Genomic DNA, 24,472 nt, shown 5'->3' on the forward strand with positions numbered 1-24,472 from the left:
CAAATGGACAAAAGATATGACCAGACACACGGCGCATAAACAGACTGCGGTTTCTTAGAAATGCCCACAGTCATTGTGGTGATTCCCAAATGTTGGGTCCTGTCCTCGTCTTCCCAGCAGCCATGCCCAGTCTTCCAAGTGAGCCGAGGACACGGTGCCAGCTGACTCACTTTGCGTGAGTCAGTGTGGTGTTCTGGTGATGATTTGACAGTGTGGTCTGCCCAAGCCTGCGCCTGGGACGCTGCGCCCTGTCAGGACTCGGGTGAGGTGTCTGCACGAGTCACAGGGTTCACCGGGCCTGAAGTGGGAATCCCGCCCTGAAGTGGGAATCCCGCCCATAAAACCAGTTAACTTTGAAAGGGTTCCATTTCACAAACATCTTGAGCAGCTGAGAAAGGAGCAAACACTGCGGCGGCTGTTTGTTGTCTGAGGAGGAAGTGCTGGGAGCCAGATAATGACGGTAAAGGAGTGGCATTATCTCTACCTGAAAGTGACACAAAAAACAGAGTATGATCTGCTGCCAGCAGGAAGCAGACCAAAATAGATAATCTTTCAGCAGATGTCTGTTTCCAGAAGCACAAGACACAAAGACGACGTCCTTCTCTCTCTGAAATGAAAAGCTGCTCTCAGTCAGTGTCATCTTAATTAACTGGTGCTGTTAACAGACTGTCAGCTTAATGACCGTCAGCGGTTCGTTAAAAGGTGTAACCTTTGAGTCGTATTCTGCTCTGCATTAGTGCACAAGCAGCAGTGGCCATCAGATGTAGGCTCTGGAAAGAAGAATGGACAAACAAGTTCACCCAGCTACATGTGTCTTCAAAAGTGGAGAGTAGGAAGAAGTGTTGTGTGGACATTTCAATTCATTTTCAATTTATTTTCATTTATATAGCGCCAAATCACAACAAAGTTGCCTCATAGCGCTATACATAAGTAAGGTCCAACCTTACCAACCCCCAGAGCAAGCACACAGGCGACAGTGGTGAGGAAAAACTTCCTCTGAAGAAGAAACCTCAAGCAGACCAGACTCAAACGGGTGACCCTCTGCTTGAGTCGTGCTACCGACACAAATTACAAAACAGTTCACAATACAATATCCAGGAAATGTTGCTGGTGCACAGAACGTCAGGTTTTCCAAAGCAGACACCACACCCATGTCTGGATGGAGCGGCACCTCAAACAGAGAGAAGAAAAAACAATCAGGCATCAGAAAGATAACAAATACAGTATAATTTGTCAGCATTAAGTAAACAGGAAAAACAAAAGAAATACTAAGGTGATCGCCAGCCACTAGCCCTAAGCGTCACTTAAAGACCCAGAATTTAGATAAAGTTGAGGCCACAGCCTGCTCCCATTTCCTAATAAAATGAATTGAAAGAGTAAAAAGCATAGTAACATACTATGCCAGTATGCTAGGCATACAAATGGGAAAATAAGTGCGTCTTAAGTCTGGACTTGAAAGTCTCCACAAAATCTGACTGTTTATTGATGCAGGGAGATCATTCCACAGAACAGGGGCACCATAAGAGAATGCTCTGTGACCCACAGACTTTTTATTCACCCTAGGGAAACAGAGTAGTCCTGCATCCTGAGAATGCAGTCTGGGCCGGTATGTAGGGTTTAATTAGGTCAGCTAAGTAAGGAGGTGCCAGTCCGTGAATAATTTTATAGGTTAGTAGCAGAACCTTAAAATCTGATCTCACAGGGACAGGAAGCCAGTGAAGTGATGTCAAAATGGGTGTAATGTGGTCAAACTTTCTGCCTTGTGTCAAAAGTCTGGCAGCAGCATTTTGAACCAGTTAGAGACCCCTTATGCTGGACTCTGGTAAACCAAAAAATAGAACATTGCAGTAGTCCAATCAATAAGAGACAAACGCATGAATCAGGGTCTCAGCATCATCCATAGACAGGATGGGACGAATCTTCGCTATATGTCACAATTGAAAGAAAGCAGTCCTCATATCTGTAATGTGGAGGTCAAAGGACAACGTAGGATCAAAAATTACATGTGATTGTGTTCTGAGTTTTAGAATTAACAGCTGTTAATCAGAAAATGCTTATTTCTGTGCAGCAACACACTCTTCTTTCTCTCTCTCACACCCCATTCACTGTGTACCTTGCTCAGTGTCCTCCCTCACATTTTCTTTTCTTTTTTTTTGTGGCTAAATTCCTACAAATCCATTCTGCAGGGTTGTGTGAAGGCAGGACTGAAAGCAATCACTGTTAATCAGAAAGTATTATATAACGGCTGAGTGGATCCTTGTTATTTGATTGGTGCTTTGTATGTCACATGACATGGATTATTTGTGCCATTTGTGTTGTGCTACATGTACTGTGCAAATTTGGCTCCATACATTTTGTACTGTTGCACACTGCGACGACCGCACACTCACATACTGGTGGGGGCGCCATTTAGCTAAACATGGCAGAGTTTGTTTTGCTGAAGGATGAGGATTTGAACGAGGTAATTGACAGCGCTAATTATTCTTCTTCAAAAAAAAATCCACTACACTGTGAGCCGTCTGGCGGCATGAAGACCTGTTAGGATGAAAAGATGGACAAATTTCTGACATGATTTTTCGCTGGACTGAGGAAGTACACTAAGTTAGAACTATCTGTTTTTTGCAAGTTGACCGAGAACAATTTTGGGCTCCAGTTAAAGTTTGTGTTGGACTGTTGACATCAAAGCACCAGTGGCGCACATTAAAGTGTAAGCCCCTTTTCTGTTGTTTATAAATGAATAAAATATCAAATGACAAGGATCTATTTTAGCTGTAATGTAAAACAAATAACTGTTTTTTTTTTTTCATTCTGTCAATGGAAGAAATATTTTAGAACTTCCCAATTTGAGTCTTTCACTGAATGAAATATTTGTACCTTTGAACTCATAAACATTATTTGTATAATAGCATCTCTGATTTAGTACATTTGTGTGTGTAACGTGTAACAACCACACCTGCTCCTGATCCATCATTAACCCAGCATCAACTAATCATCCAGTAGTTGGCAGACTCATTTCTTGGGCATCACATAAGCAAAACAAAGTTGGTTTTAGGGTTTTCTGGTGCATCAAAGTTAATTTTACTTGAATGCATTTCTCCTCATTATATGCCCTTTTTATTTGGATAATTATGAGATCACATTATCGTTTTTGAGCTATTGCATTAACCTGAAGGGGATGGACTCATCTGTCCATTACTGTTCTGTGCTCTACAGGCTCCATGTCATGCCCATTTCAAACAGTCAGCTGCTGACAATGTAACTGTGAAAGAAACATAGAATTTTTGTACTGTTGTCATAAGATGTTTGATTCTTTGGTTTGTTTGGGGGGGTTTTTTCCCCTGGGGGGGGCTTCATTGCTTTTGTTGATGTTGACCAACCATATTTAACTTCTAAAGTTCTACACTCATTTAGCACTGTTGTTTCAAGAAATCTAGATTTAAAGTTCAGCAGTCTTTGGCTGAACTGGTGTTTGGATGATGTCTTTTATTTATGACAAAACAAAGCCAGCAGCGACTTTTGTCTCAGGCTGTTTCAGCACTTTTGTGTCAGAGGAAAAAACAACAATTGTGTTACCGGTTCAACCGTATCAGCAGAACAGGTTGTCTGTTGTTAGACCACAGTAACCACAGGCAGGACATGATCCAGACTCTCTTCTGACTGGGTCACAGCCTCTACACAGTGGGAATCGATGCACTTGCCTGCCCTCTACTGGAGAACTATTTCCTATTATAGAGCACTGAACTTTGTTTTCCACAAACTAACTCAAATACAAACCTTAGCAGACAGACTGGACACCAACAAAATGCTGAACATTTCTCTTGTGTGTGTTTGTCTGTGTGTTTAAGGTGTGCGGGAGTCATGTGATTTCTCCTCAGTCCTGAGGTTAAAGGTCACGGTGGAGTTGGATATCCTCTCCTGCAGATTTCAGTCAGATAGACTGGAGAGCCGTCTTTGTGTTTGAGCAAGTCACCAGGACATTCATGCACAACTTCAAAAGGTACAAAGCTCCAGATGGGGGCGTGTCTACCTGCTAGTCTGTGAAATTATTTACAGCTCAAAAACCAGGACTTGAAAGCACTGTGGTTTTTCTCTGTTAGCACTAACATGTATTTAGGACAAACATTTCTGTCAGTGTACATTTCCAGAATTGATTAACTCTGCGAGAAAGCAGCATGGTTTGTGTTTGTGGTGGGTGCGTGGTCACCATTGGATGGGGGTGACAGGTCTTTATGATGCCTCAGGCGCATTCGTAATAAAGAGCTTTACTGTGTTTACATGTCTGAGTCAGAGCTAATTGTACAGTGTTATTGTATTCTAAAAGATAAAGTGAGTTTTAAAATGGTTTTAATGTGCAGTGTTTGTCTGGTGTAGTTTGTTTTTACTCTTTAGGTTAAAACTACAGTGTGTCTGATTTAGGGGTATTTATTAGCAGAAATGGAATACAGCATTCATAACTGTCATTTCTTTAGTGTAGAATTACCTGCAATAATGAACTGATGCTTTCACAAGTTTAGAATGAGTCTCTGATTTCTACATGGGAGCACCACCACGTTGATACAGTAGCCCAAAAGGGACACAATACTTTCTTGCATTTTGCAGCACAGCTAGAAGACTGAAGAAAAAAGAAATCAAAGGTTGCTCCCCTCTGAAATGGTCTACTGGCATCTACTGCAAGCTAACCAGATCAAGAATCCACATTTTTACCCGAACCACAAATATGGCCGAACCACAAAGACTTTACGTCTGTCTGTCTGTCCAGGCCTATTACTTCCAGAGTATTCAAATTTACAGGGAACATTCTTGGGACACAAATGTTGGACAAGTTCAAAGATGGCTACATGTGACCTATTTTAAGAGGTTAAAAAGTCTTCTTTCATTCTGTTCTGTTTTTTTTTTTTATGGGTAGGGGTGACAGCCAATCAGAGTAGAGCATCACTGTGACATCAGCGGCTGGTCAAGCTAGCTGCAAACTCTGTATGTGGGTGATTCTTTAACTACGGGCACTATTGGCCTTGTAAATGTAATTTCCACCACACCATTGCCTTACAATATAAAGCGCCTTGGGGCAACTGTTTGTTGTGATTTGGCGCTATATACATGTGCTCTGATGTCACTGTTTATCTCCATAGAAACTACCCAAACAATCTTTCATACAAACTGTTTAAAGGGACATTACAGTGTTGTGGTGGAAATTACGGCAATAGTGTGGGACAACTACATTTTGTTTAAAAAAAAAAATCACAACAGTTGTGTGACATTAAATACCCCAATTATGTTTTGATTATTTTACTGATATTTTAAAACATTAGAAAAAACATTTCTTTACCATTCATTTTTATCATTGAAGATCTGGGTGTGGGACAAGCACAAAACAGCAATATTTGCATATAATGATGCTGAAAAAGGTGAAAAAGTCATCATAGACTACTAGAACAAATTTCTTAACACACTTTCATTGTAAAGATAACTATAAAAGTGTGAAATTTCCCCTTTTTTCTGTTTTTCATACAATATGATCAAAGGACATAAGTGTCCGTAGTCTAAGAATCACCCATGTAAATATAACCTCTGTCATATATCACGTAAAAGCCAGCGCAAAATAAACACTTGTAGAACTGAACACGCTGTTTTTGGAACCTGATAACACCTCTGGAGTGATTTACAAGCCATTTCGCGGATATTAGTGTGGTGACGTCATAGGCTGGTCTAGCTAGCTGCAAACGGTTTTGTTTGTGTGTAAATATATCTTTGTCATACATTATGTAAAATCAAGAGAGAAATGAACTCTTCTAAAATTGAAAACGCTGTTTTGGTAACCCGATAACACGTCTGGAGTGATTTACAAGATATCAGATGTATGCATGTTAACTTCTGCTCTTGTCAAAAGCTCATGTATGACCACGTGCACACCCTCCTGCAGATGCTGTTAAAATGTAATATTATTTATGATTGATAGGGGGTCTTTATTGAACACACACATATATATATATATAAGTTTGCACTGGGATACCAATTAAACAACTGAAAATTATAAAGAAGATAATGCCTATATGGCCAAAGGTATTTTAGCATTGCATTATTTTTGTGATTATATTCACCTTATTCAGCCCCACCCACTTTTACAACAGAGGCATTTCCATTTTGGCTTATGACTTCCGGTGAGCGTTGTTTTCAATATAGAAAAATGGAAGTCATTACACCGGTAGAACCAAAAGCCTTCTTGAAAAGCCCAAAGGGAACGACTCTGGCTCACCCACAAGTCATAACAGAGTGGGAGGATGACATGAAAAACTGGCCCTCGCTTATGTACAGTAGTGTTCAGAATAATAGCAGTGCAATGGGACTAAAAAGATTAATCCAGGTTTTGAGTATATTTCTTATTGTTACATGGGAAACAAGGTACCAGTAGATTCTCACAAATCCAACAAGACCAAGCATTCATGATATGCACACTTAAGGCTATGAAATTGGGCTATTAGTAAAAAAAAAAAAAAAGTAGAAAAGGGGTGTTCACAATAATAGTAGTGTGGCATTCAGTCAGTGAGTCTGTCAGTTCTGTGGAACAAACAGGTGTGAATCAGGTGTCCCCTATGTAAGGATGAAGCCAGCACCTGTTGAACATGTTTTTCTCTTTGAAAGCCTGAGGAAAATGGGACGTTCAAGACATTGTTCAGAAGAACAGCGTAGTTTGATTAAAAAGTTGATTGGAGAGGGGAAACTCATACACAGGTGCAAAAAATTATAGGCTGTTCATCTACAATGATCCCCAGTGCTTTAAAATGGACAAAAAAACAGAGACGTGTCGAAGAAAACGGAAAACAACCAACAAAATGGATAGAAGAATAACCAGAATGGCAAAGGCTCACCCATTGATCAGCTGCAGGATGATCAAAGACAGTCTGGAGTTACCTTTAAGTGCTGTGACAGAAGACGCCTGTGTGAAGCTAATTTATTTGCAAGAATCCCCCACAAAGTCCCTCTGTTAAATAAAAGACATGTGCAGAAGAGGTTACAATTTGCCAAAGAACACATCAACTGGACTAAAGAGAAATGGAGGAATATTTTGTGGACTGATGAGTAAAATTGTTCTTTTTCGGTCCAAGGGCCGCAGACAGTTTGTGAGACGACCCCCAAACTCTGAATTCAAGCCACAGTTCACAGTGAAGACAGTGAAGCATGGTGGTGCAAGCATCGTGATATGGGCATGTTTCTCCTATTATGGTGTTGGGCCTATATATCACATACCAGGTATCATGGATCAGTTTGGATATGTCAGAATACTTGAGGTCATGCCCTTAAAATGGGTGTTTCAACAAGACGACCCCAAGCACACTAGTAAACAAGCAAAATCTTGGTTCCAAACCAACAAAAAGTAATGCCTCGCAGATGTGAAGAAATCATGAAAAACTGTGGTTATACAATGAAATACTAGTTTAGTGATTCACAGGATTGCTAAAAAAAAAAAAAAGCAGTTTGGACAATAGTTTTGAGTTTGTAGCATCAACAGCAGATGCTACTATTATTGTGAACACCCCCTTTTCTACTTTTTTTTTTTTACTAATAGCCCAATTTCATAGCCTTAAGAGTGTGCATATCATGAATGCTTGGTCTTGTTGGATTTGTGAGAATCTACTGGTAACTTGTTTCCCATGTAACAATAAGAAATATATTCAAAACCTGGATTAATCTTTTTAGTCACATAGCACTACTATTATTCTGAACACTACTGTATGCCCATATTTTTAACTTAAAAAAAAAAAAAAATAAGAACAGTTCGGGTGGATTTTTCAAATTCAGTGCCTTTAGCCAGCACCGGAGATCCTCATCTTTCGATGGAGGAGGGAACAAGTTAAATGCTCGTCCACAGCACTCAGATCTCTCATTTCCATGTTCAAAACATCGTTCTGAAACAGTTTCCTCTTCTTCCATTTGTTGTGGGACCCACAAACTGAACAATTAATGCTGCTCATATTTGGTCACTTCCAGCGTACTGTGTTCCCATGTAGCTAATCATTAAACGCAGTGGCAAACTGCAAGTTGTTTGACAAAATGAAGCTGCCCACCCTGACTTCCTGAATAAGGTGAATGGGTGATTCTTAGACTACGGGCACTTATGTCCTTTGATCATATTGTATGAAAAACAGAAAAAAGGGGAAATTTCACACTTTTATAGTTATCTTTACAATGAAAGTGTGTTGAGAAATTTGTTCGAGTAGTCTATGATGACTTTTTCACCTTTTTTCAGCATCATTCTATGCAAATATTGCCGTTTTGTGCTTGTCCCACACCCAGACTTTTGATCTTCAATGATAAAAATGAATGGTAAAGAAATGTTTTTTTCTAATGTTTTAAAATATCTCTGAATAAAATCAGTAAAATAATCAAAACATAATTGGAGTATTCAATGTCATACAACTGTTGTGATTTTTTTTTTTTTTTTTTTTTTTTAAACAAAATGTAGTTGTCCCACACTATTGCTGTAATTTCCACCACAACAGTGTAATGTTCCTAAACAGTTTGTATGAAAGATTGTTTGGGTAGTTTCTATGGAGATAAACAGTGACATCAGAGCACATGTATATAGCGCCAAATCACAACAAACAGTTGCCCCAAGGCGCTTTATATTGTAAGGCAATGGTGTGGTGGAAATTACATTTACAAGGCCAATAGTGCCCGTAGTTAAAGAATCACCCGAATAGGATAAAACGAGTCTAAGTATGAATCCCTGTCCCCGAAAAAGACAAACAATAGTGACAGATTGATAGCATAATGTAATCTGAAACCTCACCACTAGATGACACTAAATCCTACACACAGTAGCTTTAAATGTTGTACATAAAATTTTAAACAAAAAAAGGCTGGCATAGTACCTGCTTTAAACTCCTGCATGATTTCAGATATTTAAAATATGACCAGAAACTGACTTGTTTCAGTTCCTAACTTAAACACGATACAGATTTGCAAAAGTTTAATGAGCAAAAAAAAACTCAATAAGTTACAAGAAATCTGCATAAATATATTAGCGAAGCATCTCAACTTGTGTAAACAGTGCTGTGACAAAACAGACAATAATACAAAAAGAAAAGCTTTCATATGACAACTAAGATGACACTGAAATGAAAAGGTCATGGACTGAGGCAGCCACATTTCTACTGAACAAGCAAACTACATCACATCAGCCAAATCAAGTCAACTGTAGGGGGCGTTGTACAAAAGCTTGTGAGCAGTCACAATAGTCCCATCTTAACAGGATGCTGGAACACCACATAAAAAACTGAGACTAGAGACTATTATCAAAAAAAGGATTCAGTATTTTTTTTTTTATTGTTTTTATTTTTAAAGTGGATCTGTGTCGTACTTCCCAGCACGGCTTCGGTGCAGCTGAATGTGTTAAGTTTTACAGCTGCACTGCTGAATCACAGTGAAGCACTTCAGCTGCACTGCACCTAAAGTCAAACGTGTGCATGAGAAAAATCAGATTAACAATGAACACTGTAAAAAAAAAAAAACACACCTTGTTTAATAATGTACAGGAATAAACTGAGGCCAGCGGAACCTGTCACAGACAGTAGACTGTTTTAATTTTTTTGGAAGCAGTTGCGAATAACATTTACTTTTTACTTTGGGCTTAAAGACCAAAATCGTCCCGTCACCCTCTGTGGGCAACACAATCCCAAATGTTGTGGTGAATATTTTACCGTTTTTCTTCTGGAAATGGTTTTTAAAAACTACAAGCTCACCAGTTCAACCTTGGTAACAATAACCTGTAGTGGCAATTCGATATCTGGAGGACAGGACACGTGCACAGGTTGCACACACGGGTTCACCTGTGACACAGCCTCAGTGCTTATCAGCAGATAATCTTGTGTGTGTTTAAGAACGGACTGAATTTAAACAGGATGGAACAAAGAAAAATTTCAGCCTTAAAAAAAAAAAAAAAAAAAAAAAAAAAAAAACTCTTCAGCATTTAGTCTTTGAAGTACACTTGGCATTTTCTTGCCCTGTGCACATGATCAAACATGTTTCAGGTAGTACTCGCACCTTTTCTGCTTTCCTGTTCTCAGTTTTCCTGGAGCAGCGTGTTTGCGGCAGAACTGAGGCGAGTCGCATCTTTCACTACAACGGGTTTAAAACGTCAACAAAACCCATCGTTTCAATCCTGGAGAAGCACTAGACTTACAAAAAAAAAAAAAAAAAAAAGTGTATAGCAATGGAAAGAAGACCTTCCCTTTCGAGAGCGTGGTGTTGGTCCTGAAGCTGTGAAGGAGATGTCGGTCCAGAGGAGCGCACTGCTCTGCTGTAGCAGCAACTTCAGTTCACTGTCTGATCCTTGGCTGCTTCTACAGTCCGTTGGGGGAGGACACCTTCTTTTTGCGTGCCGCCAACATCTCATGGAACGGATCTTTACTGATGGCAGCTCTGGAATACAACACGTGAAGTGAGAACAAAGTCCTCGCGGCAGAGAAACGCCCGAGTCAGACAGAAACGTGACTTACTTGATGCTGCTGATCCACGCCTCCTTCTCTTCTGCGCTGGGGGCAGAGATTCTGTAAAACGTGTGGTTGCCCTCGACGACACGGCCGTCTGCCTCCGTCTTGCAGGCCTTGATCACCTGATCCTTCTGGTCTGGGATGAAGAGCTCAAAACAATTCTGAGAGAAAGCAGCCACATGAAGTGTTTGTCAAACTGCTGATGCACAAAAACACTAATTGTTCTTTTAATCTTTGGACGGAGATTGAATCCTTTTTTCTATAAATGTTTGTAGGTTTGTGTTGAGTGTTTTACTGGTTTCTTAGAGTCGTCCACTTCTCTGATGCTAAGATTTTCTAGTGGGATAATCCCTCTGGGTTCTTTATCCTTTTAGACACAAACAATGCAGAAAATGCTAAGTGTGTGTGTGAGAGAGATCGACATTTGGTGTAATTATGCCTCCAAATCCTTGTTCTCAGCCCAAACAAAGATGCACACGTAGTATAAGCAGGAAGTACTTACAGTGGTGTATTCAAAGTAGTAGAGACAGTTATCTGTAAGAATAAACCAACGCCTCTTCCAGGTCTTAACTCGACCGCCTGTGGAGAGATTACAGGGTGGCGAGACACCAATGAGCACGCCAGCGCAAAGGCTTTGCTACGACATTGCTGTGAAGCACACTGGCAACATAAATCAGCAGTTAAAGCCAAATTCAGCAGGCTGTCCAAGAATCAGGCTCTTCTGAACATCCCCGCTCCTTAGGGAAATCACTGACGACGTTGGGTAACTACTACGATTACATGACCAGCTGCTTCTCCTTCAGTTCATATGAAAAAGGAATGAAGCAGGACCATCTCGTCCCCACAGCACACGTACAAAGCTTTCAACTTTCACAGTCTGCTACCCTGACATTTTACCAAGCAGAGAAAGTAGTACTGAGCATGGCGGAAGTGAAGTTTTAAGATAAGTTGCCCTAAACGGAAGTCAAGCCACTTGTACATAAAATTTTTTAACATTAATTTCATCCCAATGGCAGGATCTCAAAAGAGCCTCAGGCCTGAAACACACTCCAAGCATCACAGTTGATCACCAGCATGAGGGGCGCGTTCCAGATGCACGTGTTGCATCATGTGTACCTCTCTAGAAACGCACCCCACTTGCAGCACGCAGCTAACGTAGACAGAAGAATGAGTCATTTTGACTTCATATAGGCAACATTAAATAATTAACAACTTTTACTGGACTTCATGTGACTGTGAAAGAACTCACATGGAAAACAAATACGAGGTCTTGTGAGAAAAGTAACGGACCTTTTTATTTTTGTCAAAAATTATATGGATTTGAATCACGTGCGATTACATCAGACAAGCTTGAACCCTCGTGGGCATGCAAGAGTTTTTTCACGCCTGTCGGTTACATCATTCGTCTGTGGGCTGGCTTTGAGTGAGGAGTGGTCCACCCCTCCCGTCGGAATCTCTTTGTCTGAGAACTTCCTGAGAGACTGACGCTTTGCTTGATCAAAATTTTTTCAAAAACTGTGAGGCACATCGAAGTGGACACCATTCGAGAAATTCAGCTGGTTTTCTGTGAAAATTTTAACGGCTGATGAGAGATTATGGACTGTTGCTGTCGCTTTAAGGACTTCCCACGGAGCAGGACGTCGCGACGTGCCCTGAGCCGCCGCTGTCTGCCTGTTTCTAGCTGAAATCTTCCAAATTTAAGCCTCTGTTGACCCAGGACATCGTGACAGAACAGAGAACTTTCAGAAGAGGTCGGGATCAGCAGTTTATCCGGACATTCCACTGTTAAAGGAGATTTTGTAATGAAAGAAAGTGCGGACGGGTCCGCGCGTCGGGATGCAGCCGGCGCCGCGCTCCGCCACAGGAAAAACACCTCCGTTGGAAGCCTTAAGGACAAGTTGGAACATGTCCAGCTGTTAAACAATTTCTCAGATACTCACTCAACTGAAAGCCATCAAAAGCCGCCTGGTTTTTACAAATTGTTATCAACACGGAGGTGTTTTTCCTGTGCTACCGCGCCGGCTGCGTCCCGACGCGCGGACCCGTCCGCATGTCTTTCATTAATAAAATCTCCTTTAACAGTGGAATGTCCGGATAAACTGCTGATCCCGACCTCTTCTGAAAGTTCTCTGTTCTCTCACAACGTCCTGGGTCAACAGAGGCTTAAATTTGGAAGTTTTCAGCTCGAAACAGGCAGACGAGGGCGGCTCAGGGCGCGTCGCAACGTCCCGCTCCGTGGGCAGTCCTTAAAGCGACAGCAACAGTCCATAATCTCTCATCAGCCGTTAAAATTTTCACAGAAAACCAGCTGAATTTCTCGAATGGTGTCCACTTCGATGTGCCTCACAGTTTTTGAAAAAATTTTGATCAAGCAAAGCGCCAGTCTCTCAGGAAGTTGTCAGACAAAGAGATTCCGACTGGAGGGGTAGACCACTCCTCAGTCAAAGCCAGCCCACAGGCGAATGACGTAACCAACAGGCGTGAAAAAACTCACGCATGCGCACGAGGGTTCAAGGTTGTCTGATGTAATCGCACGTGATTCAAATCCATATAGTTTTTGAAAAAAATAAAAAGGTACATTAGTTTTATCACAGACCTCGTAGTTAAAAAAAAAAAAAAAAATCTGACTGAAAAATAGCCATGACTGCTGTCCAGTTACTATCCGGTTGTTAAGTGTGACGTAACGCATCGTGATTTTCAACTTCTGGCTCCAAACAAAAAAGGCACACTGTCATTAACATTGAGAACTGCACTGAGACGATCTGATCAGGCTGCACTTACACCGTTGCACACGGACAACAGCATTAACATCGCAACATAAAACTCTTTGTATATTGTGCCTAAAACTCTTCTGGATATATTAACTGGGTTTTAGACATTGTTACTGCGTTTGTTTTATGTAAAAATGTCAGACGCTAAGGCTGTTTCTCCATTATTTTCAATGGGAGTTGCTGCGAGCTGTGATCGCTTCCTGTTCATGTCGTTCGGGGAGAAAGTGAAGTTTGCACTTTAACGTCCTGTTTATTGTAATAAATTTTTATTAAGAAAGACATGTATATTTTAGCCGTGCATAATAACATATGTAAAGTAAAAAAACATTTTTTATTGTGTTCTGACCATAGAACCAGACGAATGCGGTTAACGGAGGTAGAGGCGGAGAAGGGAGGGACGGAGGTTTGCGCACAATGCAAACAAACTAAACTTAAACTGTAAATCCTTAAAAGGATCAAACAGATGTAACTAATTGTAAACTTGGAGGTCTTTGTACCGGAAACAGATTTATCACGTGATGCGTTACGTCAGCGCTTAACAACCGGATAACTCATTTTGCTCTTGACTTTTCCAAACGCTCCTCAACTAAACCCACATGGAGTTCTTGTGCCCCGCAGCATCTGGATTAAACAAATATCTAACAAATACACAGAGTGTGAGTCTATGTATTTGTATAAGTTTATATATTATAAAACATTCATCATGAGTGTGCTGTTGGCTGTATCAGCTAAATTAACCAGAACCAGAAAAGTGCAGCAGCCAAACAAATGCATTTGAAGCACACAGGCCATGATGCTTGCAGTGTGTCCCAGAGTAACTGGGAGCTACTGTGAAAGATGGTTACATACAGAAGCAAATTATGATGACTCTGCACACACATGATGCCAAGTCGCAGACGCTAAAGTGCACAAAGGCACTGTGGGTAAAAAGCAGGGGAGGGGGTCAGAAGCAAGGCAGGCAGTGAAGCTGTAATAATACATACGTACCTCCTGCAGTCACAACCCACGGAAAACAAACAGAATAAGAACATAAGACAAGTCAGATATAAAAGAAACCAACAAAATATCACTCAATTACAAATGAGAGTTTTTTGTTTTCTTAAGGTTTGTTGCACTGCAGATTGAGCCCACTGGAGGGCCTTCGAGTGCCTGGTGACATCTCAACAAATACATACCAAGCTTCAGCAGCCAGCCCTCTCTGTCAGGGTTAAAGAACGTGTGTGTGAGATCATTCCCATCATCCTCTGGGATCTTAAAGGGCTCATTCTTGATGGTGTCGTACAGGTTCTACAGAGTGGAGGAGAAACGCAGCAATGAATGTTTGTAGTGCAGTAGGCCTAGACAATAATGGTTGCACTCTGCAGTTTCTCCAATCACAAGCACTGAAGCCTATAACTCTTCTAGAGTGTTCTTGGTGGTTTCTTGCACACTTCCAACTCCAGACAGATCTACCATAGTGTTCGTTTGTTAATGATGTGTTAATGATAAAGTCCAACACTCAACTGTGTGACGAAAAGATGATTATTTATGTTCACACTAATAGTTTGCACATAGTTTGTGTGTGTAAAAACTAGCATAATTCCTAAAAAAAAAAAAAAACGTGAGCAAACTCGCACTTTTACTGTATGAACTAAAAAATGCTTGAAGATTTAGCTTCTGTGTGAATCACTGAACTTTTAGTTGTATAACCACTGTTTCTGAGAACTGCTTTCCGTTTGTGTTGCATGGATTCGACTAACTTGTCACCTGTGAACAGATATTCCAGCCCAGGACAATTGGATTACATTCCACAGTTTCTCTGCATTTCCTTGTTTTTCCTCAGAAACGGTATCTTTGATGTCAGCCCACACGTTTTCTATTGGATTAAAGTCCGGGGATTGGGCTGGCCACTCCACAATGTTAATCTTGTTGGTCTGGAACCAAGATGCTACTCACTTTCTGGTATGTTTGGGGTCATTGTCTTGTTGAGACACCTATTTGATGGACATTTCCTCTTCAGCATAAGACAACAGGACCTCTTCAAGTATTCTGATGTATTCAAACTGATCCATGATCCCTGGTATGCGATAAATAGGCCCGACATCACAGTATGAGAAACATGCCCATATCATGATGCTTGCTCCACCATGCTTCACTGTCTTCACAGTGGACTGTGACTTGAATTCACTTTTGGAAGGTCGTCTGACAAACTTCCTGCAGCCCCCAGACCCAAAAAGAACCATTTTGCTTTCATCAATCCACAAAATGTTGCACCATTTCTCTTTAGGACAGTAAAGGTGTCGTTGCCAAACTGTTACCTCTTCAGCATGTCGTTTTTTTTTTGTTTGTTTGTTTTTCCCCAACAATGGCACTTTGTGGGGGCTTCTTGACAATGGCTTGAGTTCACATAGGCATCTTCTAATTGTTACAGTACTCACTTTAGACCTTCTTTGATCACCCTGGAGCTGATCATTGGCTGAGTCTTTGCCATTCTGGCTATTCTTCAATCTATTTGAATGATGGTTTTCAGTTTTCTTTCACGTCTTTCCATTCTAAAGCATAGGAGATCATTTTAGCTGAGCAGCCTGTCATTTTATGCATTTCTTTGTTTTCCCCTCTCCAATCAACTTTTTAATCAAAGGATGCTGTTCTTCTGAACAATGTTTGGAATGACCCATTTTACTCTGATTTTCACTGCAACCAGCACGTACAATATTTGCTGCCTTTGTCATTAAATAAGGGCCACCTGTAAGAGTCTAATAAGGGTCACATAAACTTTAAATTGTCCGTGTGTGCGTGTGCACACGAGTGTGAATGTGTTTGTTTGGCTATATGTGACCCTACAACAGACACGCGTCCTGTCCTGAACCCCGCCTCATGTCCTGTGACTGCTGGGATAGGCTCCAGCACCCCCCACCCGTGACCCTTAACTGGAGTAAGTGGGTATAGAAGATGGATGAATAATTTTTACCTCTGCATCTATGCATTCACATAGAATACTATTTAGGAATGACTGTAATACTACAGTCATTGACACGAGAATACACAGTTTATATACATTCATATGTGTGAATCTCTCTTCAGTCGGCATAGTTTAAACATCGTAGAGACGTTCCTGTCTGGGAGATGTGTTACCATCACCTGCTCACATTGTGCACCTTAAGGCTGTGCAGCAGGTACTTCGTTTGTTTACAAAGCAAACTTGTTTTCCTGTAGCAAGTGGACTTAATGACTGAAGAAGATGAACTTGTCTCACCCTGAGCAGCTCCTCGGGCAGGTCCCCTCCGTCGTTGATGCCTCGGTTCATCGCAGTGAATCTCTGAACAGAAGGTTTGTCCTTCACGTTTGGGTTGTGTAGACTTGTGTTCAGCATGATCACAGCAAACGACAACACGTAACACGTGTCTGTGTGACAGACAGACATTGTGCCGTTAGCTTTACTACAGCAATAAATATTTATTACTCAGAGATAAGTTTGTTTTTTTAATACAGCTCCAGTCATAAAAAAACACTGTTGGTGTTCAGCTCTCTGAGAACTCACCTCGGACCTCGCCTTTCTTTCCAAGAAATAATTTTTTTCAAAATTTAAAATGCCATTTATTAATAATATAAAAGGTGGCTTTGATGACATCTAGTGGTAGGATTTGATATAGCAGCCTATCCCACAGCCTGTGGCGCATCAGCTATGTTTACATAGCATGTGCACGCTCCCGTGCCTCTCACATTCCTGTATAGCAGAACCAAGGAATTTTGCACAGACGACAAAATGGATTTAGCCAACACCAGCAAAACAGCAACTCCAAGCAGAACACACCCTACAGAAATAACCAAAACACAAAGAAAAGTTGCAGAAGACAACATCAGGACAAACAGGTGAAAACACATTTCACCACTCAAAACCAGCTGCAAAACCAGTGGATTATTTCTAAAGGTTTTTGGTCTTGACGGCCTCACTTGCCTAGCATGACAATTTATGCAATAAGGGATTTATCAGTCTATCCCTCTACAGCTGTGACAAGAATTTCCTAGAGGCAGCAGAGAGGAGGAAGTGTTTGGTGGCTTTTCGCGTTAAAGCTTCACGTTCATCAGTCAGGTAAGAAACCAGACTTTTTTTTTTTTTTTTAACACTGATGATCTTGAATGAACTTAACACTGTACTATTCTAGTAATAACAATGAGTCCAGTCAGCGATGCCTGAGCTACAAGTGCCGGTGGTGTTAACCATCATGCTAAATGTGTACAGTTTCTTTGTTTCAAAGTATAACGGTGAAAGACAAACAGTGTTCCTACTACCTTGGCCAGGAAACTTCCCACTAGTCCTGGGATCCACTAGTCCTAGTATTAAGGACAGTATGTTGAAGTTGTTTTTACATTTATGGTAGGCTATATGTTGAACACAAAACAGTCACAATTTAAAATAAACCCATTTAATTATGGTGAATTACCAATATTTGTTGATTTTCAGATCGGGAGGTCTGGGCGGCTTTGCTTGAGCTGCTGCCCCCGCGACCCGACTCCGGATAAAGCGGAAGAAAATGGATGGATGGATGTTGATTTTCAGTTCAACAGATTTATAAACAACAATACATTTAAAGGTAATTAATGGTGTGTGTCAACAGAATCATGTTTCATTTTTGTAAACTGAACAAAACTGGGTCTGGTTTGTAGCTGTTTGAAAGTATTACATTTATTTGTGAACTTAAAAATCAGATTGGGGTTGTAATATGCAGCATTAAATAATATAAAGAGGTTAGGACCAGTGGACCCGAGGAGCAGTGGACCCTCCGCGCTTAGCCAGGTAGCAGTATTAGCAACTGATTGGTGTTAGCAGGCAAGCTAAAATGAGCTAACTTTAGCCGACAAAAAGATATTTGCGCTATTGTTTCAGCTTTTCAGTACTTAGCTTCCTGTTCAACAGGATGAAAACCAACTCTGGGTCAGTGTTGACTCCAAACCCCTCTTCTTCTTTGTCTTTCGGCTGTTCCCGTTAGGGGTCACCACAGCAGATCAATCGTTTCCATCTCACCCTGTCCTCTGTATCTTCCTCTGTCACACCAACCACCTGCATGTCGTCTCTCAGCACATCCATGAACCTCCTCTTTGGTCTCCCTCTTCTCCTCCTGCCTGGTGGCTCCATCCTCAGCATCCTTCTCCCTATATACCCTGGGTCCCTCCTCTGCACATGTCCAAACCATCTCAATCTCGCCTCTCTGACTTTGTCTCCAAATCGTCCCACCTGAGCTGTCCCTCTGATACGTTCATTCCTAATCTTGTCCATTCTTGTCACGCCCAAAGAGAATCTCAACATCTTCAGCTCTGCCACCTCCAGCTCTGCCTCCTGTCTTTTTGTTAGTGCCACTGTCTCTAAACCATACAACATAGCTGGTCTCACTACTGTTTTGTAAACTTTCCCCTTCACTCTTGCTGATATTCTTCAGTCACAAATCACTCCTGCCACCTTTCTCCACCCACTCCACCCTGCCTGCACTCTCTTTTTCACCTCTCTACCACACTCTCCATTACTTTGAACAGTTGACCCCAAATATTTAAACTCATCTACTTTCACCACTTCTACTCCTTGTAACTGCACTATTCCACTGGGCTCCCTCTCATTCACACACATGTACTCAGTCTTGCTTCTACTGACTTTCATTCCCCTTCTCTCCAAAGCATATCTCCACTTCTCCAGACTAGACTCAACTTGCTCTCTACTTTCACTACAGATCACAATGTCATCTGCAAACATCATAGTCCATGGGGACTCCTGTCTGATCTCATCTGTCAACCTGTCCATCACCACTGCAAACAAGAAAGGACTCAGAGCTGATCCTTGGTGTAATCCCACCTCCACCTTGAATGGGTCTGTCATTCTGACTGCGCATCTCACCGCTGTCACACTATTCTTGTATATGTCCTGCACTACCCTAACATACTTCTCTGCCACTCCAGACTTCCTCATACAATGCCACAACTCTTCTCTTGGCACCCTATCATGAGCTTTTTCTAAGTCCACAAACACACAATGTAACTCTTTCTGTCCTTCTCTGTACTTTTCCAACAGTATTCTCAGAGCAAACATTGCATCCGTAGTGCTCTTTCTCGGCATGAAACCATATTGGTGCTCACAGATCTTCACCTGTTTTCTAAGCCTAGCTTCTACTACTCTTTCCCATAACTTCATGCTGTGGCTGATCAGCTTTATGCCTCTGTAGTTACTGCAGCTCTGCACATCACCCTTGTTCTTGAAAATAGGAACCAGCACACTTCGTCTCCACTCCTCAGGCATCCTCTCACTTTCCAAGATTTTATTAAACAATCTGGTTAGAAACTCTACTGCCATCTCTCCTAGACATTTCCATGCCTCCAATGGAATGTCATCTGGACCAACTGCCTTTCCACTCTTCATCCTCTTCATAGCAGCCCTCACTTCTTCCTTGCTGATCTCTTTTACTTCCTGATTTACTCTCACCACATCATCCAGCCTTTTCTCTCGCTCATTTTCTTTATTCATCAACTCTTCAAAATATTCCCTCCACCTTCTCAGCACACACTCCTCACTTGTCAGCACATTACCACGTGCATCTTTTACCACCCTAACCTGCTGCACATCCTTTCCAGCTCTGTCCCTTTGTCTGGCCAATCGGTACAAGTCCTTTTCTCCTTCCTTACTATTCAACTTCTTGTACAGCTCGCAATATGCCTTTTCCTTTGCTTTTGCCACTTCTCTTCTCGCCTTACGCCGCATCTCCTTGTACTCCTGTCTACTTTCTTCATCTCTCCGACTATCCCAAAACTTTTTCGCCAACCTCTTTCTCCTTATGCTTTCCTGGACCTATTCATTCCACCACCAAGTCTCCTTGTCTTCCTTCCACTGTCCAGATGTCATACCCAGTACTGCCCTAGCTGTCTCCCTCACCACATCTGCAGTACTTTTCCAGTTGTCCAAAATTGCTTCCCCTCCAACTAGTGCTTCTCTCACCTGCTCGCTAAATTTCACACAACAGTCTTCCTCCTTCAGCTTCCACCATCTGATCCTTTGTTGAGCTCTCACTCTTCTTCTTCTTTACCTCTAAAGTCATCCTACAAACAACCATCCTATGCTGTCTAGTGACACTCTCCCCTGCTACCACCTTACAGTCTGTGATTTCTTTTAGTTTGCATCTCCTATAAAGAATGTAGTCCACCTGTGTGCACCTTCCTCCACTCTTATATGTTACCCTGTGCTCCTCCCTTTTCTTAAAGTAGGTATTCACCACAGCCATTTCCATCCTTTTTGCAAAATCAACTACCATCTGTCCTTCCCCATTCCTATCCTTGATACCATATCTACCAATTACTTCCTCATCACCTCTGTTCCCTTCACCAACATGCCCACTGAAGTCTGCTCCTGTCACCACTCTTTCATGCTTGGGCACACTCTCCACCACCTCATCTAACACACTCCAGAAATAATCTTTCTCCATCTCACAACCGACCTGTGGGGCATATGCACTGATGATATTCATCATCACCCCTTCAATTTCCAACTTCACACTCCCCTGTCAGACACTCGCTTAACCTCCAACACACTTTTAACATACTCTTCCTTTAAAATGACCCCAACACCATTTCTGTTCCTGTCCTCACCATGGTACAACAACTTGTACCCACCGCCGATGCTCCTGCTCTTACTTCCCTTCCACTTGGTCTCTTGCACACACAATATGTCTACCTTTCTCCTCTCCATCATATCAGCCAGCTCTCTCCCTTTACCAGTCATACTACCAACATTCAAAGTCCCCACTCTCATTTCCACCCCCACACACCACCACACTCAAAAGCTGGGCTCCATGTTTTCACCTGAGATGGATTTGATCAGATGCACATTGCGTGAAAACATTAAGAGAAAGTGTGTGGGCTTCTGCAAATAAAACCTCTGTTTTCTTAGTTTTATTTTGAGTGTTTTCTTGTTGGCATCAGCTGAACCCATTTTGCTGTTTGTACAAACTTCTTTGGTTCTATTATATAGGTGCAGTCCAATTGGGAGCGCACATACATACATATGTATGTGTGCGTGCATGTGTGTGGTGGGGGGGGCTGTAATCCACACGGCCCCCCAACAAGCATGTACCTGTGCTCTGAAACACTCCAGGGTTACAGTGACAGTATCTCTGGGCGAAGGCCTCCATCATTCGGTCGATCTTCTGAGCTTCGCCGGGCAGCCTGAAGCTCCACAGGAACTGCCTGAGAGCCTGAACCAAGTTAAGATCGGTGAACTCATGTAAGGCTAGAAACGCGTGTAGAACCTCGATGCTGAAGTCATCTCTGGGGAAAATATCCAAACATGAACAAACTACATCAGGATAAAGAACTACATGCAGCTGGATTTACAGTCAGATCCACAAGTACAAAAACTGGCCGTCCAAATATTTATGAACCTGACTGTACCTCACAGACTTGCCAACTAGAGGAGCTGGCTGTAACTAACTGAAATTGAAAAAACTAATCCGATAAAAAGAGATCATTGATTAAGCTGTAAGCTGCTAATTTGCCAAGTGGGCTCTTAACATCCACAAACAGAAAATATCAGCTGCTTTGGAGGAACAGTTTCTACACTAACGAGTGTGAAGGAACGTCGTCAGCACGGCTCACCTCTCCCCCAAGTAGTCACCAATCGCTGTCTTATTAAGCCCCTCCCCTTTGTAGAGAAACTGAGCAATGTCATCACAGGTGTTCTTCAGTAGGGAGCAGTCAATCAAGAACAGGATCCCCTGAGAGAGAGAGAATAAAAATCAGACAATCGGATACAAACACCACATCTTGTTTTGCAATAAGCTCTCAAAAAATGTGTTTTTACTCTACTCTGGCTAACACCTCACACGGGTGGTCTTCCACACCGTGGAAACATTATCTGACAGCATCTGCTGAAAAACACTCCTGGTACCAAAATATAGTTCACGTGGTGAATGAAAACATATCCCAATCAATTTCACTGCTTCTAAAGTGCTTACAGCATTTTTCTCTTGAGTCATGTCAAACAAACTGATATGTAGGTGCTGCCGTGGAAACTGGTGATGCGGGACACACCCACACAACTCAGTTTGGACTGTTTCCATGCCCTGACCTGCTGACGTCCACGTCACCATGGTCACACAGGAGTATTTTCACTTTAAGCGGTTCAGAGCAGAATTAATTTCTCGTTGGATTAAACTGCGAGAGGAAGCATCTTAACTCTGCTCTGCTAGTTAATGAGGAGCCTGAGATCAGTCTTCACCTTCTTGGGGTCCATGTTGAACTTCTTTCTGCCCATGGCCATCTGTTTATTCCTCTGCATGCTTTTCCTGCAGATGGAGAAATATTTTGGTAACACTTTACATTAAGGGCACATAAAGAGACATCAGTTCATGCATTAATTCAGTGATTCTCAACCGGGGTGCCGTGATCGATCGTCAGGGGTGCCGTGGGCAATTATCAAATATCACCATTATCGGGTGTATGTGCTGTAATAGTGTGGCAGATGATGTAATGCTCTTCTATTCCAGTAGATGGCAGCAAAGCGCTGTACTATAGTATAATAGACATACTTGCGCACATAGCGTTGTGCGTCTCCATGGTTACGGGTTGCTGACTACAGCGTGAATCTCAGCTGCTCATGGAGCATGGCTCCTCTGGGGAAGGAGAAACCGCGTTGGCTGTGGAGGTGTGCGGGGAAGGCGGCCTGACCTCCGCTGATGTCACCGTGGTCAGACTTGGGCCTTCTCGCTCACAACTGTGTTGACACGTCTAAAAAAAAAAACTTGAGATTAGGGCTGTCACAATTATTACAATATTCGTCAATCGCGATTATTTTTCATATTCGCGATTACCGTGAATTATTTATTTTATCCACAAAGCATAAAACGACTCAGAATCTGACATCATTGTGCTGCAGCCTCCGTTTGGATAAGACGGCCGATTAAAACAGTGGCCGTCTTCTTCAAAAGCCGTCTAAAATGCGGAGCTGTCGGTGTGTGTGTGTGCGCGCGGAGTCAACAGGCTGCAGACTGCGTGGGGGGGGGGGGGGGGGGGGTGCGTGAGGGAGATTCCTGAATGCAGGCACGACACGTTACAGTCTGAGAACCATCAGTGCGCAGCGAGCGCGGAGCAGAGAGAATTTTAACCCGAGTGAACAAGTTTAAAAAAAAAAAAAAAAAAAAAAAAAAAAAGTGAAGCTGCTTTTACTTCTCTCTGAACTTTCTCTAAAGGTGTGATTCTGCCGTTACCGTCCTGTTCACACCATGTGCGCGTCGTATGCTGAATTTATGAGATCATGAGATGAAATAAACGGTCAAATATCTTTAAAAACGAGAATATACGAGGGCTGTCCATAAAGTATAGGTCCTTTTTATTTTTTTCAAAAACTATATGGATTTCATTCATATGTTTTTACGTCAGTCATGCTTGAACCCTCGTGCGCATGCGTGAGTTTTTCCATGCCTGTCGGTGACGTCATTCGCCTGTGAGCACTCCTTGTGGGAGGAGTCGTCCAGCCCCTCGTCGGAATTCCTTTGTCTGAGAAGTTGCTGAGAGACTGGCGCTTTGTTTGATCAAATTTTTTTCTAAACCTGTGAGACCCATCGAAGTGGACATGGTTCGAAAAATTAAGCTGGTTTTCAGTGAAAATTTTAACGGCTGATGAGAGATTTTGAGGTGATACTGTCGCTTTAAGGACTTCCCACGGTGCGAGACGTCGCTCAGCGCTCTCAGGCGGCGTCAGCCTGTTTCAAGCTGATAATTGAAATAAAAAAAATAGACAATATATTCGTCAATCGCAATTATTTGTCTGACAATTAATCGTCTCCAGTAATTCCTAATCGTGACAGCCCTACTTGAGATCAGAGCGCAAAATGCTTGAGGATTTTCGAAATGCGGTGTTTTCTGTATCGATTTTCTATTGCGATAATTGGGTTTTGCGCAAAACCAGAGGTAATAGAATTATAATATTATTTTGGTTGGTGGTGTGCCGCAGGATTTTGTAAATATAAAAAGGGTGCCGCGGCTCAAAAAAGGTTGAAAATCACTGCATTAATTAACAGTTGATTTAATTATAAGTTAATATGTTTAGTAAACATTTGTCAATGTATGCATGCTAATGCATACAACCCCTGGCAATAATTATGGAATCACCGGCTTCGGAGGATGTTCATTCAGTTGTTTAATTTTGTAGAAAAAAGCAGATCACAAACATGACACAAAACTAAAGTCATTTCACAT

General features: G+C 41.9%; 2 protein-coding genes across 4 annotated transcripts in view; one reads left to right on the forward strand and one right to left on the reverse strand.

The window, feature by feature from the left end:
- LOC117531115 (CDP-diacylglycerol--glycerol-3-phosphate 3-phosphatidyltransferase, mitochondrial) overlaps positions 1–4,699 on the forward strand; it is a 53,028-nt gene extending 48,329 nt beyond the window's left edge. Inside the window, 1 exon segment of the mRNA XM_034194150.1 lies at positions 3,846–4,699. The gene's annotated coding sequence lies outside the window, so the exon portion shown is untranslated.
- Positions 4,700–10,332: 5,633 nt separating this feature from the next.
- The window catches only part of cyth1b (cytohesin 1b), a 70,784-nt gene continuing 56,644 nt past the window's right edge, over positions 10,333–24,472 (reverse strand). For all 3 annotated transcript variants that reach the window (XM_034194154.1, XM_034194152.1, XM_034194153.1), the window contains exons 4-12: positions 22,494–22,560; positions 21,872–21,990; positions 21,351–21,544; positions 16,497–16,645; positions 14,436–14,548; positions 10,993–11,071; positions 10,786–10,857; positions 10,497–10,651; positions 10,333–10,419 (exon numbers count right to left, since the gene is read on the reverse strand). In XM_034194154.1, the coding sequence (XP_034050045.1) occupies positions 10,341–10,419; positions 10,497–10,651; positions 10,786–10,857; positions 10,993–11,071; positions 14,436–14,548; positions 16,497–16,645; positions 21,351–21,544; positions 21,872–21,990; positions 22,494–22,553 (1,020 nt within the window). In that variant the 5' untranslated portion in view covers positions 22,554–22,560 and the 3' untranslated portion in view covers positions 10,333–10,340. The remainder of the gene's footprint in view (positions 10,420–10,496; positions 10,652–10,785; positions 10,858–10,992; positions 11,072–14,435; positions 14,549–16,496; positions 16,646–21,350; positions 21,545–21,871; positions 21,991–22,493; positions 22,561–24,472) is intronic.

The sequence above is a fragment of the Thalassophryne amazonica genome, chromosome 18, assembly GCF_902500255.1.
Source record: "Thalassophryne amazonica chromosome 18, fThaAma1.1, whole genome shotgun sequence".
Taxonomy (NCBI): domain Eukaryota; kingdom Metazoa; phylum Chordata; class Actinopteri; order Batrachoidiformes; family Batrachoididae; genus Thalassophryne; species Thalassophryne amazonica.